The sequence below is a fragment of the Cyclopterus lumpus genome, chromosome 18 (assembly GCF_009769545.1).
Source record: "Cyclopterus lumpus isolate fCycLum1 chromosome 18, fCycLum1.pri, whole genome shotgun sequence".
Lineage (NCBI taxonomy): Eukaryota > Metazoa > Chordata > Actinopteri > Perciformes > Cyclopteridae > Cyclopterus > Cyclopterus lumpus.
In genome coordinates, this window is record NC_046983.1 from 9,290,277 (window position 1) to 9,306,754 (window position 16,478).

At 41.2% G+C, this 16,478-nt stretch overlaps 1 protein-coding gene across 1 annotated transcript in view; it reads left to right on the top strand.

Moving 5' to 3' along the window:
• The window catches only part of LOC117747775 (glucosidase 2 subunit beta-like), a 101,133-nt gene that overhangs the window by 61,213 nt on the left and 23,442 nt on the right, over nt 1–16,478 (top strand). Inside the window, exons 11-12 of the mRNA XM_034557223.1 lie at nt 8,408–8,477; nt 10,092–10,181. Of these exons, the coding sequence (XP_034413114.1) occupies nt 8,408–8,477; nt 10,092–10,181 (160 nt within the window). The remainder of the gene's footprint in view (nt 1–8,407; nt 8,478–10,091; nt 10,182–16,478) is intronic.

Sequence of the window (16,478 nt, forward strand, 5' to 3'; positions counted from 1 at the left end):
GGTGTCTAAAGAAATCATTTCCTGTACAAAAACGGACTGATGGAGTTCTTCTGTTTGACTCTGTTCTCACAGTGTATACTTACCACTCTACTTACCACACACACACACATGTTCAGGCAAGATTTAGTGTCAAAACAGACTGAAAAAAAGATAAATCTGGATCTCTATTCTGTCATTGCTGTGTTCGGGGTAGTTGCGGCTCAGTGAGTTCCCAGCCTTTTTCTGTGCGGTCAATTTTCCTAGATGCCTGCTCAGCAAGCCCTCTCCGTGGTGCTGACTTAGACGGGGCGAACTGGTGCTGTCCGTGGTGCTATCATCACTGGTCCTATTTCAGCTGGTCGGTCCTTGCTGAGCTACAGCTGACTGTGTTGGCTTTTGTCTGCTGTCCTTTGTGCTACCTCATCGGTTTCGGGCGGAGCGCATGCCATCTGCAGTGCTAACGCTGCTGGTTTGAGCCCCGATGCGGTCCGAGCTGCCCGGTAACCACTAACCGCAAGCAGATCCAATGTCCGGGGCAGATTATAAGCAGCTAACTGGCACTCTGGATCCGTTTTTCTGAATGCTCAGGAGCAACCTTTTTTTCCATCTCAATCTCACATTCTGCCAGTTAAATGTGTATCGGGAAGAAAGTGTGTCATTGCACTAGTTTGTCTTTGTGCAGGCACACGTGAGGTGCAGTGAGGATTTTCCCTGTAGTTTGGTGACTCACTGCGCACTGCATTATGGGAGGTGTCACTGGCAATCTAGTGGCGCCCTGCAATTTGCTTTAACCACATTTTGCGCCGTCTGCTGCTTGTCTGCTCTGAGCAGGTGTGGAGTGCGTGACTCACTCGGACTCCACGGCCTTTTCTTGATTGAATTGCAGTTTACCTACTTCTTCAATTCGTGGTTTAACTTGTATTATTCATATCTAACCAAATATATTAATTTCAAAGAATGCCAGGAAGCAGGGGTCAAGCTTGATATCTTATTAATTCGTTACTAAACAAAGTTTACGGTGTTGCTCACACACTTTGTATATGATGCGGTTAAGCACAGGAATAACAGTGCATCAATGCCAGATCCCACAAACATTTACACAAAGTTATATGAATAAAACTGTGAGAGGCAATTGTGTCTACCACGGGGGTTATTTTTGTCATGCTACTTGTCTCGATGTCTTTCTTTCTGTAGTTTAAACAACATAGCTCTGCACGTATGGGTTGTGTGAAGTAGGGTTCACTTTGTTCTACTTTAGTGAGGTTGCATCTAACGATCCGAGGGCTTGTCTAAGAATAGGAATAAATAGATAATGTAAGAGTCATAGATATATGGAGACCACAAATGAAGGTGGTATAATCATTTTGATCATAATTACCTCTTTTCTTCTTAAACATTACTATCATTCTGGTATTATGCTTTCTATTAACAGGCCTCTGCTGCTGGCATGATGGCTCTTCACATAAATTGCATTCCTACACCTCTGTCCCCCCCACATGCAAAACGCTTCAACATGTCCCTCAGTTCACATTGGCGTGACGAGGGAGCTTTTCTAAGACGACGCATCGCAGCACTCAACAAATGAATTGGCATGTGGTGTGAGACCCCAGAGCTTCGGCGCGTACGAGAGCACTGGGTTTGGTGCTTCAGCGGGTTGCAAACCTTGGCAAGGGCCGATGGTATTTAAAGGCTCCGATCAGCACTTTCCAAATTAGACGTGAAATGTCAAGCAGGAGGGACTTGACGTAAATATGGTGCTTGTGGAGACCCCTGACCCCGGCCGAGGGCGACGCGTCCTTAAAACATAATTGTCCTCACCTTGAGTGCTAGTTCAACAGATGGAGCAAAGGAAGAGTCGAGGGAGGAGCGGGTTTGGAAAATGTACTAGTTTCTTTTTGCTACAGAATGAGCTACTCGTACATTTGTTCTCGTTGGTAAGAGGTTGAAACGATTTGCCTCTCACCTTCGCTCACCCTTGCAGTGTGTTTCGATAGCCACGGGAGGAATATATTGGATTGCAACCATTTGAGGGATACACCAAATTAGCTCATTTTCACTTATCAAATGTTGGAAGTCTGATTTGAGCGGCTGCCAGGTTTCTGTGTCTCATGTTGTCTGAAATAGATTTTTTCTTTCCCAGCTCCTGAAGCTAACAGTGTTTGGCACCATACCAAGATGATCCCAGATAAAGATATTTTATGAGATGGTGCAGACGAGTACTCTCCAGTGTGCAGCCCCAGTTATGTCGAGAAATCTCTTTTGTATGCGCGTACTTGTATCACACATTTTCTCCATTTCCTGCATCTCCTTGCATTCATGTCACATGACTACTCGGGTACACGTTCAATCATTTGTTGTTTATTTTTAAACAAAGTTCCCTCAGAACCAGTGCAAATCAATGTTTTTCATCTTAACATCTACATTTAGACAAGTGAAAAATTATAAACTTGTCAAAACTCACGCGCGCAGAATTAATAACCTGCCGTTAGCACGTCTTCTGTTCCTAAAGCTGCACGACCTTACGCCGAGCACGTTCCCTCAGCCGATGGTTTATCATCACTTGCAAAACCATCAAAAGGGAACATGTTGATTTGTACATGAGAGCCACATCCTTCCTGCTATTACAGTATGTTGCAAGATGACAGAGTTACCCCGGAAGGGGACCAAGTCATGAGCAGAGGAGGCACAGAAGTAGGTCAGCTTCTAGGCGTTTGTTACATCATACATATTCATAAACAGCACCCAGTTGTTGCAGAGTGAACTCGCTCCGCGCAGACTGTTTATTCTGTTCATTGGGCCCCTCATTCTCTGTTAAAATGTTAAATAGTGATTACGCATCTCAATGATAATACGAGCAATTGGCTCTGCTGCATTTACATGCATTTTACCGCTGTAACATGATTTGTATGCCTTTGTAATCACATATGAACACCTCTTCATCTCAGTAAGTCATGCATTAAATTGGGTCTAAAACATCAGCATTCCCAGATTTATTATTATTATTTATTTTAAGTTACAAGAATACATTATTTAAAGGAATAGTGTGACATTTTGAGAGATATGAGAGTTACATGAGAATATCTTATATATTAACTACAGTCAGCAGTTAGTTATCTTAGCCTGGCACAAAGACTGGGAGCTGTGGTTACCAGCGAGGCTGGTAGAGGGGGGGGGGGGGGGTTACAGGGAGTTATGTGCCAGACTATATCTTGGCCGAGAGGAATGACTCTGCTGGTTCCCTGGCAACTTAATGATGACGACAAGAATCCAGAAAGCCCCCTCTCCCAGCCAAGGAATTGTTCGGCATGACACCCTGTAAAACCACAATGTGCTATTTTTACACTGTGATACTTTACGGATTAAACAAATGTAGAATACCAGATGTGCTGGTAGGTTCATTCCTTTCAGACAGAACCAGGCTAGCTGTTTCCCAGTTTGCACTCCTTAGGCTAAGGTACGCTATCCAGCTGCTGTTTGTAGCCACATGTTGATGACAGGTGGTATCAATCTCCTCTCTAACTTTTGGCAAGAAAGCACAGATAAGAATATCCAATTTTCAATGCTATACAATAGAGAAAACTAGCAAATCTAAACATTTGTGAAGCTGATATGATTGTTGAATGTTTATTGGTGATTTGATAAAATTGTGGTTGTGTAGTGAATGGACCCATTCTTAGTTTCAGTGCATCCCAGCACTTGTCCTTCAATTACTGCGGATAGAAAACTGTGTTGCGGGAGAGTGTGGGAGACTAAATACAAACTGAGTCAGTCACAAGGCTAAGAATTGCACTGATGGTTCAAAACATGATGCTATTTCTGCCAGCTACTGTTATTCACTCAACCCTAATATAATCAGACACTCCCAACACAAATATTATGCAGGGGGCTAGACTGACCTCTTCCTAACTCCCAGCAGCCAGTGCTGCAGTTTCAGATGTTGTAGGATAAAGAGAGAAACATAAAGAAACTGAAGGGTAGCTGTATTTCAATTGAATGTTTGTTTAATTACTATTCTTTGTTTTTGAACACGTTCTATTTATGATTAAAATGCAAACGTATGTATCTCACCGACAACTGTGAACATTCGGGCAAGTAAGGCCAGACTGTTCTCTTATTACATTTGTTGAATAGCTTCTTTGAAAAAAATGAAAAAAAGGTGGGTAATTAGCACCTCTGGGCCATCGTGTTTGGTGCTTGCAGGTGGCTATTAATGCAATAGCCAGCCCTGTTGACAGTATCTGGAAGGCCTCTTGTTTGTTGTTACTTACCACCTGCCATAAACATTTAATTACAGGAATCCTTAACCTATATTTATCCCTCTCCACTCTGCAGTCGGAACAAGTTCGCCAAGAAACTGAGGGAACGGAGAAAATGGAGCCAGGGAGGGAGGGAGGTGGGGGTGACAAAGAGACTCTGAGGAGCTCATGCTGAAAATATTGGAGATGAGAATAAACGAAAAGTTAAAAAAAAGGGTTGATGTATGAGGGTGATTAAAAGAGGTTGTGAAGGAAACGGAATAGGATCCAACATGGAAGCTTGAGCTCACTGCCAGGCTTTATTTTAAAGAGCAGGTTTTACAGAACACAAAGCAAACTCAAAACACAAAACTGAGCCAGATAGCCGACGTAATCTCGCTAAAGGTTCCTGTTAGCGGCCTCACTGCATTGCCCTTGTTCCGTTAGGCATCGCCGCGCCGCACATTGCACAGACTCACAGGCTTCTTTTCTTGGAGTTGCAGCAAAAAATTGCCTTGCTTATTGATTTGTTTTGCATGTAGAAAGAGCATCTCTGATCTCCGGCTCAAGGTATGTATGCACAGGAGATTTCCCAACAGAAGATGGCATATACTATGCAGCGCATTCCTCGTCTTCTATTTCTGTGCACGGCCTCTGTGATTTTAAAAACCCTCTTGATAGCGTCTTGTGCTAAAAATGAAGTACAGTACACTTGTGGACGTGGAAAATGTCATCCACTGGTCAATTTTGCTTAACCTTAAATCATTTGTCTGACATTTTCTATATGAATATCCTCTAATTATAGAGGGAGACGTTTTAGTTTGAATGAAAGCAGGGTAGGAAATTTAGATTTTTTTTTTTCGGGGGCAATTTTTGCCCCCACTGACTGAAATCCAGGGGCATTAATAACAAAAATTGGGGGCACTTTTTGAAACTTGTGAAATAACATTTAACCTTTGTTAAAAATAATAAATATACTTATTTAGGCTTACAGTATATGAGCAACTGTCATCAAATGACAATAAGAAGACTATTAGGCAGTAGTCTACAGATTCAAAGTGTTTTCTTAGATTTTTTTTTAACACAAAAAACAGAAATCACACAATCATATTAAATGTTATTCTTATTTCTTTGTGGTTATTTATTGTTATTACATTTTTTAAACAACTATTAGCAATTATACATGTTTTATATATTATAACATACATAACAATTAAAAAAAAAACGTAATAAAATGGCTATACATAGATTAATTAAATTAAATTTACAACCAATTTTTCAGAAAATGAAAACAAATATTAAATTATATGTACAGTGTAGACAAATAATAAATATGTACATATACATATGAGTGGCTTATTTGTCAAAGAGCACCAGTTCATCATCGTCATCTGTGTCACTGTCAGCCATTGGAGAAGTTGCTGGTCTGACCTGCTGCCTTGCTCAGAGGGTTTTATGTGAGGCCGCCTGGCTTTCTTCTCACAGCAGATTCTACACATGCTGCATCTTCTTCTTCTGGTCCCTCCAGTGAGATCATCATGATGTCTTCCACTGTGTTGAGATGGAACAAACAAAAACAACAATAGTATGTTACACGTGATAAGGGACTTAAGCTAAACATGTAACCCTTGAAGTCAACTGCAGTCTCAACTAATTGTATTTATCCCCACATAGAGGATTAGTTGTGAACCACAAGATGGCAGTAACTTATGAGGATGTGACTGCACTCTGGCTAACGTTAGCTAGCTAGCAAGCGTGCCTTTGGAGCTAACGCACCATCGGAGCTAGCTGGCTAGCTAAAGTTAGCTAGCTAAAGCGAACTAAATAAGTTCAAAATAATTACTACTAGTTATCACTCACCGGAGGCGATGGCCACGTATTTCTTGACGTTGTCGCTCCCCTTGATGAAGTCTGCAGAAGAATTCAACGTGTGCTGCTCAAGAAGCTCCACTCGGTTCATCACGCACACGCAACATCGAGGCGAAAATCCAAAACATGATATGGCAACTGGACCGGGTCAGGGCTACGATGTTTTTGACAAGTTCATTAAATTATCATAATTATTAGAGGAAATTATGGGGACATTTGTTGCCCCTCTCCTAGTGATATCAGGGGCAAAATGATATTTCTTAGGGGCAGCTTTGCCCTCGTGTATTTCCAACGCTGAATGAAAGGCACTTATTTTTACCACAATAAATATTTTGTAGGATGCGATTATTGAAGTGAACCATTATGTTGATTGGGTTTAAAAGATGTAGCATGAGTCCATAAAAAAACAACAAGCTTAAGCAGTTAATTTATGCGGGCTGGGATTGTAATGGCACGGCATCCATTGACCATATGACCGTTACTCTAATCTCGGCACTCATTAGAACATAAGCATGAGGTATTTTTGGTATACTGTACATGGGCCTAGGGTTATGTCGGCCTGACTGGTGCAGAGGCCTTTCCAGAGGCTTTACTCGCCCTATGTTCCCTGCTCTGGTTACTGCTGTACGCCTGGCTGCTTTCTCAGTCCTCTCCTTCCTCTGCTCCCCCTTTACCGTCGCCACTCTCTCCATACACGATGAGGTTGCTGCAAGGGGTCAAATGTCACCCAATTGGGATTCTGCGTCTCCTTTTGTCATTGCTGAGCCTCATGATTGGGGTGAGAGAGCGAGAGAGAGGGAATCTGAGTATGCAAGAGAGAACATTATCTTGTGTATATTTGAGGTTTTCTGAGGGAGTTTAAGGAATCAGGGGTGGGTTAGAGACAGCTTCCTTTCTTGGTGCTATAAAAATAGGCAATTACAGCATGGCAAATCCCATCTTGCCTCTTGGACACACCACATCTGCACACTTTTCAACAAGACATAGGCGCTGGGGGAATTGGTTAGGGGGGAGTGTATCTTGTCAACCTGCTGAGACCACATGCAAGGAACATGCTAATTGGTTTTCAGACCAGGGCTGTAACAGCTTCCCACATGGTCCTTACTGCATAAACTTTCCCTTCTGTTGCCACGGCGCCATGCCCCAGCCAGAGTTTACTCAACGACAGAGTTGGACCTTTCCACTTGTAGAAACCCCAGTAAAATCCCCAGGACCATCGGCACGAGACCATTGAACTGGAGTCGGCGCTTCTATTTTGTGTCATTATTTCTCTCATTAAGTTGTTCAGGTGTAATCCTGCAGTGAAAGACGTGAGGTCCACACGCTTCACCTGGGATAGGAATCCGTTTGCTGTTGTGTCAACCTCTCCTTGAAGAGGGATCCATAACAGACCAACCGTGTCATTTGAAGAAACAGAGTTGTGCACACCTCCTCATATAAGTTCAAAAGTAGTTTACGATTATATGAAATAGTGAGGGGGCAAACCCTCAAATTGAAGAGGGTGGAACCAGCAAATGTTTCCCTCTTCCCTGATAAAGGACTTAAAGCTTCACTATACCATTTATATTAATCCCATTTGATTAAATGGCGACAATTATATGAAAGGAGTTGCTTGTAGTTACACATCCACAGAGAATTATCACTCGGCTCTGCAGTTCCTCTCAGCTTAGCTGAGTGTTAAGTGTCTTTCATCTCATTGTTTGGTTTTATGGCCTAAAAAAAACCTCTTTCCATCCACATTTCCAGCAGCGTCAGGAGGCTCAGTTTAAAAAGCCCTGAAAAACTGAAATGACACACTAGTTCACCTGACTAGGACTACATGACAGAGACAAAGTTAGCAACTAACTAGTAAAGCCAGTGGAGCATTTAGCTGCAAAAGAGCCACCCATTTCCCTCAGGGGTTGTTTAAAACCAAAATGGAGCTAACAGGAAAGTAAATAATGTAAATTCATCAAGTGGCAAGACAAAATATGCAAACAGGGCGTAGTGCATATTGATTCACAACTTACAGTTATTATGTTTAATTTTACCTTGTGTGACAAAGAGAGACAAACATATCTCTGTGGAACCTTTTTCTGTTTTCACGCTCACTCTTCTTATCATTACTTTCTTGGTAAACACAGTTATCGGTGTGAAGAGGCTAATAAGCCTGCGGGCCTTTCGGCAGTTTCCACACCTGGAAATAGCATTTTTCTGTTTATATGCAACTTTGCTCCTCGCCCAGTCCTAGCTGTAACGGCCTATTTTTAGTGCCCACTGTTTGGCAGCTGTTGAGATGCAACAACTCCACAGTGTTAATTTGTGCGACCTTTTGTTTTGTCTAGCTGCAGAGTGGGAGGCTACCAATCTGAAGAAAGTAGAAGAAGCCTATGAGACAGTCAACATGGAAATAAGGTAAGGGCAAATGGCAAAAAAGAAGTAGGGGTTAGCTTCCGTTGCCACATATTTGTGGCTTAATCAACATTTTCCACTTTGTGTGGACGATGCATTTGCTTCTCATATTGCTACGTTTGTAACTGGGCCTTAAAATAGACTCCATCTGTTTGTGCTTTAGCAGTGAGGAAAGCTGCACATTAATGCATTTATACTGTAATACCTAAGCCTAATTTTAATGAAGAAAAACAAATGCTATTGGTTGCCTACCGTGCTCTGCTGGGTAGGCCTATTTGAGTGTCTTCCTGGGTATGAATTGTCCAAATTTCTTTGTGGCATTTTAAAGACAGACATAGCACAAATTAGTGTGGTAAACGCTGTAATTATTTGTGTATTTAAAAAAAAAGAAAGAAAAAGGAACACCTGTCATAACAAATTAGCTACGCCCGTGTATTTCCATCGAGCAAAATTGGGTGAGAATGCCTGTGACATGCTTTTTCTCCCTCTCAGATGTTTTCTCAGAGCTCTAAGCCAGCCAGCAATAGCTGATAAGTAGCTACTGTGGCCCTTAGGCCTGCAAACTGTTCATTACAGTAGGCGGAGAGGAGAGCCAACCACAGAGATGGCTGTTACCAAAAGGTCAAGATTTTTTCCCCCCTAAACAAACGCCTGCATGAAGGGGGAAAAGGGAAAATAAGCTGGCATGACCTCACTTTCGCTCTTTCTTTGTCCACATTGCTCCTGGCCATTTACTCACATTATAAATGTGTGTTGGAGAGGATCCCCCATGTTCTGTTCAGGCCATGCCCTTTAATAGTATGCAGCGCTCGTGCATTTCATGCCTTTGGAAACTAGCATGAAATTAAAGTGTCTTCCTTTTTAGTCCACAACTTTTATTCCCCTAAGCGTGCTGTAAAGGGTAAAATGGACTCTATGCATGAATGTTATGACCCCTGCCCTCCAGAGAATCGCATGCACACATAGTTACGCAACCTGCATTGCTTTTCTGACCCTGAATCATCCCCTTATGCCACCCTACGTTATAAACCTTGAGCAAAACAATCACCTGCTCCAAACATTAGTTAACCCCATTAGCAATTCTGGGTTATTAATATGGAAATAAGGGCCTGTGCACCATTAGAGATATGGCTTAGTTTCCACGTTTGTGATTAGTGGAGAAAAGCAGACCTCACCAGCTCAGATAATTGGAGACGCTGCATAGAAATGGACTTTAAAGGGCCACCTCATCAGAACACTATTCAAGAAGTCAGTCACTAAAGCTAGGAAGGAAGATAAAGCTACATTGTCAGCACTGTTAGGAGTCATCTAGAAGTTATTAGAGCAGCTTGTCAGGGACTTGGAACAATGGAACTACACCCAATAACAATTGTTTCTCTCATATTGAAAGGGGAATCATTATTTGCTATGTTGTGCTCCAGATGTTGTCCTTAAACAATTACACAACTTTTTTTGAGGCATATTTTTAAACCTGTTCTTAAAGTTAAATGCTTAAAACTATACCGCTAGTGTAACTTCAGATTTTTGAGTGTAATTGCTTAATGTTTTGCATCAGTAAAAACTGATTTCCATAAAAAGTGTGCTCGTGGTCTAATATGTTCTTTTTGGTTTTCTTAGTGATCTCCGGAAAAAACTGGCCATAGACTATGGACCAGATTGGGAGTTTCTGTTTTTGAACAGCCAGTGTTACAAGCTGAACGTATATGGGTAAGTATTGACATGATTTGTATTGCTTTGTTAAAATGTATATACTTCTTTTAATCTAGCAATACTATGGAAACTGGTCCTAAAATGAGTGGTGGCATGCATCATCCACTGTCGTGAAAATATATTACAAAAACACACCTTTCATGAACTATTGAAGCTTTTGACAGTTATGTTTACTGTCAATAATGGAAATCACGGAAAGCAATTTATTTGTGCAATACAATGCACTGTAGGTAGACATAAAAACACTGGATAATAACGTTCCAAAGAATCATTGTGAACTCAATATTTCAACCACAGGCTGGATCTTATTTTGATTTTAACTGTACTAAAATACATTTAATCTGGACCAAACATGAACCATCTCAGTAAAGATCTACCATTTCAAGTTGATATTTGTCACCCAGGAGAAAGCCAAGCAGCTAGATCAACTTAATTTAATCAACAGAATGAGCTTCTTTTACTATCTCCCCCTGCATCCCTATGGCCCCTGCTGGGGTAGAATCTGTTCTCCTCAGGATTACTTGCCAGCTGGAGCTTTAGAAGCCTGTGGGTGGTTTCAGTTTTGAAAGAAAATTATCTGAGATCTGCACTGAAAATACATCTTTCAGACATTCTTGGAATCTGTGGTTTTCCCATGGCCTTATACACCGGTGTGATTAGTTTGCTTAGTTTTCCATTTTGGAGGCAACATCTGAAAAGGAAAATTGCAGTTCTTGTACATAAGCCAGAAAAATCTATCTGTTAATTTAGACCGTGTTAGATAACAATATTGCACATGGGTTGCTATTTGATTTAATTGAATGACGTCTGGGATGGAGAGCTAGCTCCTATGATATTGATCGACTTTTACTTCTGGAAATACAAAAGATTTTCTTGCCGGTTAAAGAGACATAATTGGAGGAGAGCTATGAAAGATTATGCCAGAGCAATCAAAACAATAATAGATGAATGGCACTTCAGTGATAGGCCAATAATGCAAGGCACAGTAAGTCTGTCACGGGTTGATTTTGGATGAAATGAGTCTGATCTTGTGTTTTCTTTTTATATCATACTTGAAGTACTACGACTAACTAACTCACTGCGTTACAAGAACAATGCTGCACCTCTTCTACATGGATGCTGATTTAGTTTCTTGTTGATTGGTTCATGCAGCTTGAGCCTCAGTCTTTAAGCATAATGCCAAATATGTAGCCATCACACCCCTTTTACTGCCTATTAATTGTGAAATGCTGCTGACATAAAGTAAGTCCACTGGCTGCTGTGTGAGAATGAAAGGCTCGACCGGCGATGCAACATTAACGAAGGGGATAATGTTAACTGCAGTACGTGGTCTTGCAAAGCCTTAACCGTACCAAACCACAATATGAAGTTGGAAACAACAGTTCAAATAAAGTCAGAATATTAAAGCAACAAGATACTTGTAAAAGTACTCCAAGTCATGCAAGTTGTCAGTTTCTCTCGCCCTCAGCCTTCTGCACATAAACCCATGCTGTGCTCCGTTACCTTTCGTTCCCTGGCCTATTGGTGTCATCTAACAGGCAGCCTTCAAATGACTGAAGAGCACTATATCCACTAGCATCACCTCAATTGAAGGTCTTTTGACCTACCAGCACCCTCTCAGCAATGTACAAGTTCCCCTCCCTGCAATGTACCAGTTCCCCTCCCTGCTCCCCTTTTATCCTTGCTGTTCGCCTTGAACTGCGATCCTGAAAAGACCTGACATTGACAGACACATAAACCAACAGCTTTCTATAACACTCCCTCCGATGCCCTCGAGTAGCGAACTAGCAGGGCTACAGTTCCTCTGCAATAATGAAAGAGAATAACGCACTTATTTCTCCAGCTTCTTGATCATCGGTTGAAACCATCTCACAATGCCCCCCCCCCCCCCGATGTTTAGATCCCTCACGTTTGATTAAGTTGCTCCTTCTTTTTTTCTTTTCTTGAGTGGCAGACAATATGAGAGAAAAGAGCCTGGAGCCATAATAGTTTGCCGAGTTACAATGCTGTCTATCTTTCATATAAATATTAGCTGTACATGTTTACCTGCTGCTGGGTGTGGCAAACAAAAGGTTTGAAATGCTGCCACGTTGAGGCATCGCTTCATGACAATGACCCGTGTGGAGCAACTTACTGGATTAGACTGCACTAATGGAGCAAGGAAGTGGAAGGAGCGGGTTGCATTTTATTTGAGTCACAGTAACTGGATTGGCCCTTATTTATTCTTGCTGTTGCCTTGCCTCATTTTGGTGTGGATCCCTTCTAATTGGGGCTTTAAGGAAAATAAACAATTACTTTAATTTCATTGGTTGGGCTGAACTCTCGGTGGATGTGTGATGATTAACAGCGAGATTAGAAGCTAAATGCTGTATTTTTTATTTATTTTTTCATTATTTCGCATTTGAGCTGTTGAAGCTCACTTCCAAAAATCCCCCCATTAAAAATCCATGTATTCCCCCTGAAATGGTCCATCGGGTGCATGTGGACCCTTATCACTAGTGGGGAATTTAAAACGCACGCTTCTGCCAGTGAATCAGAAATAAGCTTGGCAATTCAGTCAACACAGCCTGGCACGGCATGAAGGAAGACTCCCCATAATGAGTTCTCAGAGGCGGAGTCCCTACCTACAGCAGAGTCTAATATTCCTCTTGTGGATTTGTTGACACTCCTCAAAGCAACTTAAATCGCAGGGCCGTGATTTATGCAAGACTGTCAGGTCAGATTGACTCAGCCTCCGCCGTTGTGTCATTAGAAAGTACAGCACTTCAGTGAGTCATGCCCGCCACTGTGGTTCAGCTTTGACAGAGAAGAGAGAGGGATAACGCAGCACAAGTGACACTTCCAACTGTCTGTGGAACATCACATGGCCTTAACGGTGCATTGGTTTCTTCTAGGGAAGAAAGAGACTCTGCCTGGATGACCTGGGGGGGAGGGGGGGGGGGTTTCAAATTCAACGAAAGCCACGGCATAGCGGGTGGGGTGGAGTCCGAGATGTAACGTACAAAAAAATGAAGAGTCATAGGTGGTGCATTTCATAAGAGCTTTCATTGTTAATGTGATTTAACACGGATATCCATGATGCCCAATATGAAGGCCTACTGTTTTTAGATAATTGAAGTTATGCCAGAACGCCAACCAGACGACACATAACTACATGAAAATGAAATGCATGCAGGTACACAAATGAAATGAGGATCTTGTTTGCTCTGGTTTATCACGGGGACAGAGCGGCAGAGGGTTCTTGTTAATCATAATTGGAATGTTGTTGAAACGAGTGGCTGTGCTACAATAGATGTTTATGCAGGTCCATGCCTTAGAGGATCGGCACTTTGTCACACTCAGTAGCTTTCAAATTGTGATAGATGTGCACAGACACTGCTGTTATATTAAAGCATGAAATTTAGCATTACTATTAATGTGCTGCTCATGCAATTAATTACCTTCAAAGGTTCACATTTGGTCATTTGTCAAGAACGGAGGAGCCAGAAAGATTACATTCACCTGCTTTAAGATGCCAATTCTGTCATGTCATATATAAAATATTGCCAGCTTCATCTTCCAACAATGTTACATTTCTTATTTGGCATTTTCCTACCTGAGGGTAATTTTTTAGGTCGTAGTTTATTTTACTCCTATTAAGCCGAAGCAGTCTGAAATCCTTAAAGGTGCTTTCATGGTGGCTATTTTGCTTGCGTTAATATGCTTGTGGCATGTAGGGTTCTTTATTTATGCTTATATTACCAAAAAAAAGCTAAAGGAGTTTGGAGCTAACTCGCCACTTGCCGATCTCCCAGCTGGAGACGTGTGCGAGCAGCTCAGGCCGGCCGACATCACTTCACTTCCCATTTGCAGTGTGAAGGCAAACAGAAAACAACCTTGAAGGTATGTAATTATCAGGGTCGATCCCCAGTTGGCAGTCCCTCCCAAGGAATCCCCAGGATTGTTTGGTCCGAAAGCGCCCATTGTCCACGGATGCCAGTGTGCTAGTTTCTATATCAATACTTTCCAACTTCCCTACCCTGTTTGTGGCGCATCTAATTTTGGAGAAGGTTTAGTCGTCCTATTTTTTCCTGGATGCCATGACGAAGAGCACAGTCCTGCGGTTGAAATCACCGCCCTCACGCAACTGTGTTTCAACAAAGACACCGGTCCTTCCCTGTTGGTACCCAAAGGCACCTGGAGATTCTGCCCAATCCACAGCAGGGGCCGTCATCTGAAGTAGCAGGAGTTTTCCGTTGGTTCAGTAGACCTGTGGGTTGGCATGGAGTTCGTGTGCGTCTGCTGGGGTCATAAAATCATCACATCTCATCAGACTTTGTTGTGCTGCCAACTTTATAGCTCGAGAAATGGGCAAGAGCGGATTATCTGTGGGTTGGTTGTGTTGAAACAGTCTGGTTCAACTTCTCAGAGATTTTTTATGTTTATCCAGCTTGTCATTGCACACTAGGAATTCCTGTTTCTAATTTAGTTTTTAGATCATTAAATTATATTTTTTTTATCGTTTTAAGGACTTTTTTGTTTCTCTATTTGTTAGTACTGTAGCAGCTCAAGTTAGATTTTCATCTAATATTGATTGTTGGACGGGCATACAACTTTAGTCACAGAGTACATAAACACACCAAACATAGCTACCACGGAGGAAACCACAAACAGACACCAGCTCGCCTGTGTTCATGTGTGCCGGGGCCAGCCTGGACATGAGGTTTCCGTATTAAAGGTATTTGTATGTAGTATAGGCGACTTGTTTGATAACCTGCAGTGCAGTGTTTCACGCAGGGACTGACAAAATATCTAATGAGTATCCTACTGTCAGCATGTGTGGCATTCATGTGGGTATTCAGCTGTCAATGTGCATATTATTGACACTCATAGTGGAAGAACATTCCCCATCGTTCCTTTTTAATTCGGAGAACTGTAACCGACTAGTGTTACACTGGTAGCATAGAAGACGGAACAAATTTGTTTGAGCAAGATGAAGTTTGGCTTATAGCATAAGAAATATTTTGTGACACAATTTGAGAGAAATATGTTAATCTGACGTTCAACAATGTCAGACAGACAAGGTCTTGACAGTTAGCGCAACAATAATCTCCCTTAAAGTGCTGAGGGATTTGGTTTGAACCCGTAGCTAAAATGGAAAGTGACATTGTCTTCATGTTAACAAAGTACTATCCTTGTGTTTATATGATATCTAATAAGATCACATTCAGAAACTGTTATAACTTTCAGAGAAAGTGTTATTATATCCTAGAGGTACAACTGTTTCTACTACTACTTGAGTAGTGCAGGCTCTGATATACTAACCTGTTTAAGCATTTTCTGCCTGGAAATGGGGCTTTGAGCATTTTTACAATTTCTACATGTATTTGGAGGAGTGGCGATGGTATGTTAAGTAAATTATTGAAATGGATAACTCTCTTCAATTTATTACACCAAAACATCGTAATTGAGAATGATATTTAACAACCAGAAGAAACACATAATAACTTCCCACCCTGAGAGACATTCTTGCTACTTTTGCTCAAATGTTCAAACATGCAGAGAAAACTAATTGGATGTTCCATTTGAAATGTAAAAGGATGACATATAGATGATTATTATGATCAGTAAAATGAATAATAAGATTGACAATATATATTAATAACAGGGCACCACCACCTATAAGGTATTAGTCAAAGATGCATTAAAATGGCCATAAAATAAAATATTCAGTAATTATCAAAAATAATAATGAATGATATTGAATAATATTTAATTTACATTAAACCACCTCAGGGCACCACCGCTGTTAACAAAAATAAAATGAAAGCCAATTGATGTAGCCTCCTAGAATAGTCTCATTATATTACACTATTGAACTATTGAATTGATTAGCAACTAGAACAGGCAATTTGGTTTAAATCCTGCAGGATTCTATAATTCACTTAAGTGCATTTTTTAGACATTTGAAAGACCCATTACTTAGCATATCTTCCACAAACTTCAGCCTTAACCTATTTAGAGAACAAAGTAGCAGCAATAATAATGTAATATATTGAGAGATGGGTGGAAAAATGAAACTTTAAAGGATCTGCCAGAGGCTATTTTCCTCATTGTCCTTAGTGATGGCTCTAAAAACAAAATAAGCTTCAAGTTTGGCTTGTGTTGTCTCCTTGCTTTTTTGCATATAAATTGAGCCATCTTTTTGAAAGGCTCTTTCGCTTTGCATGACTATTATTTTTTCCCTGAGTAGTTTATGTGGGAAAGAGGGTCTCTGTTATGCATCCATCGTACCTTTTCGTGTTGTTTCACAGA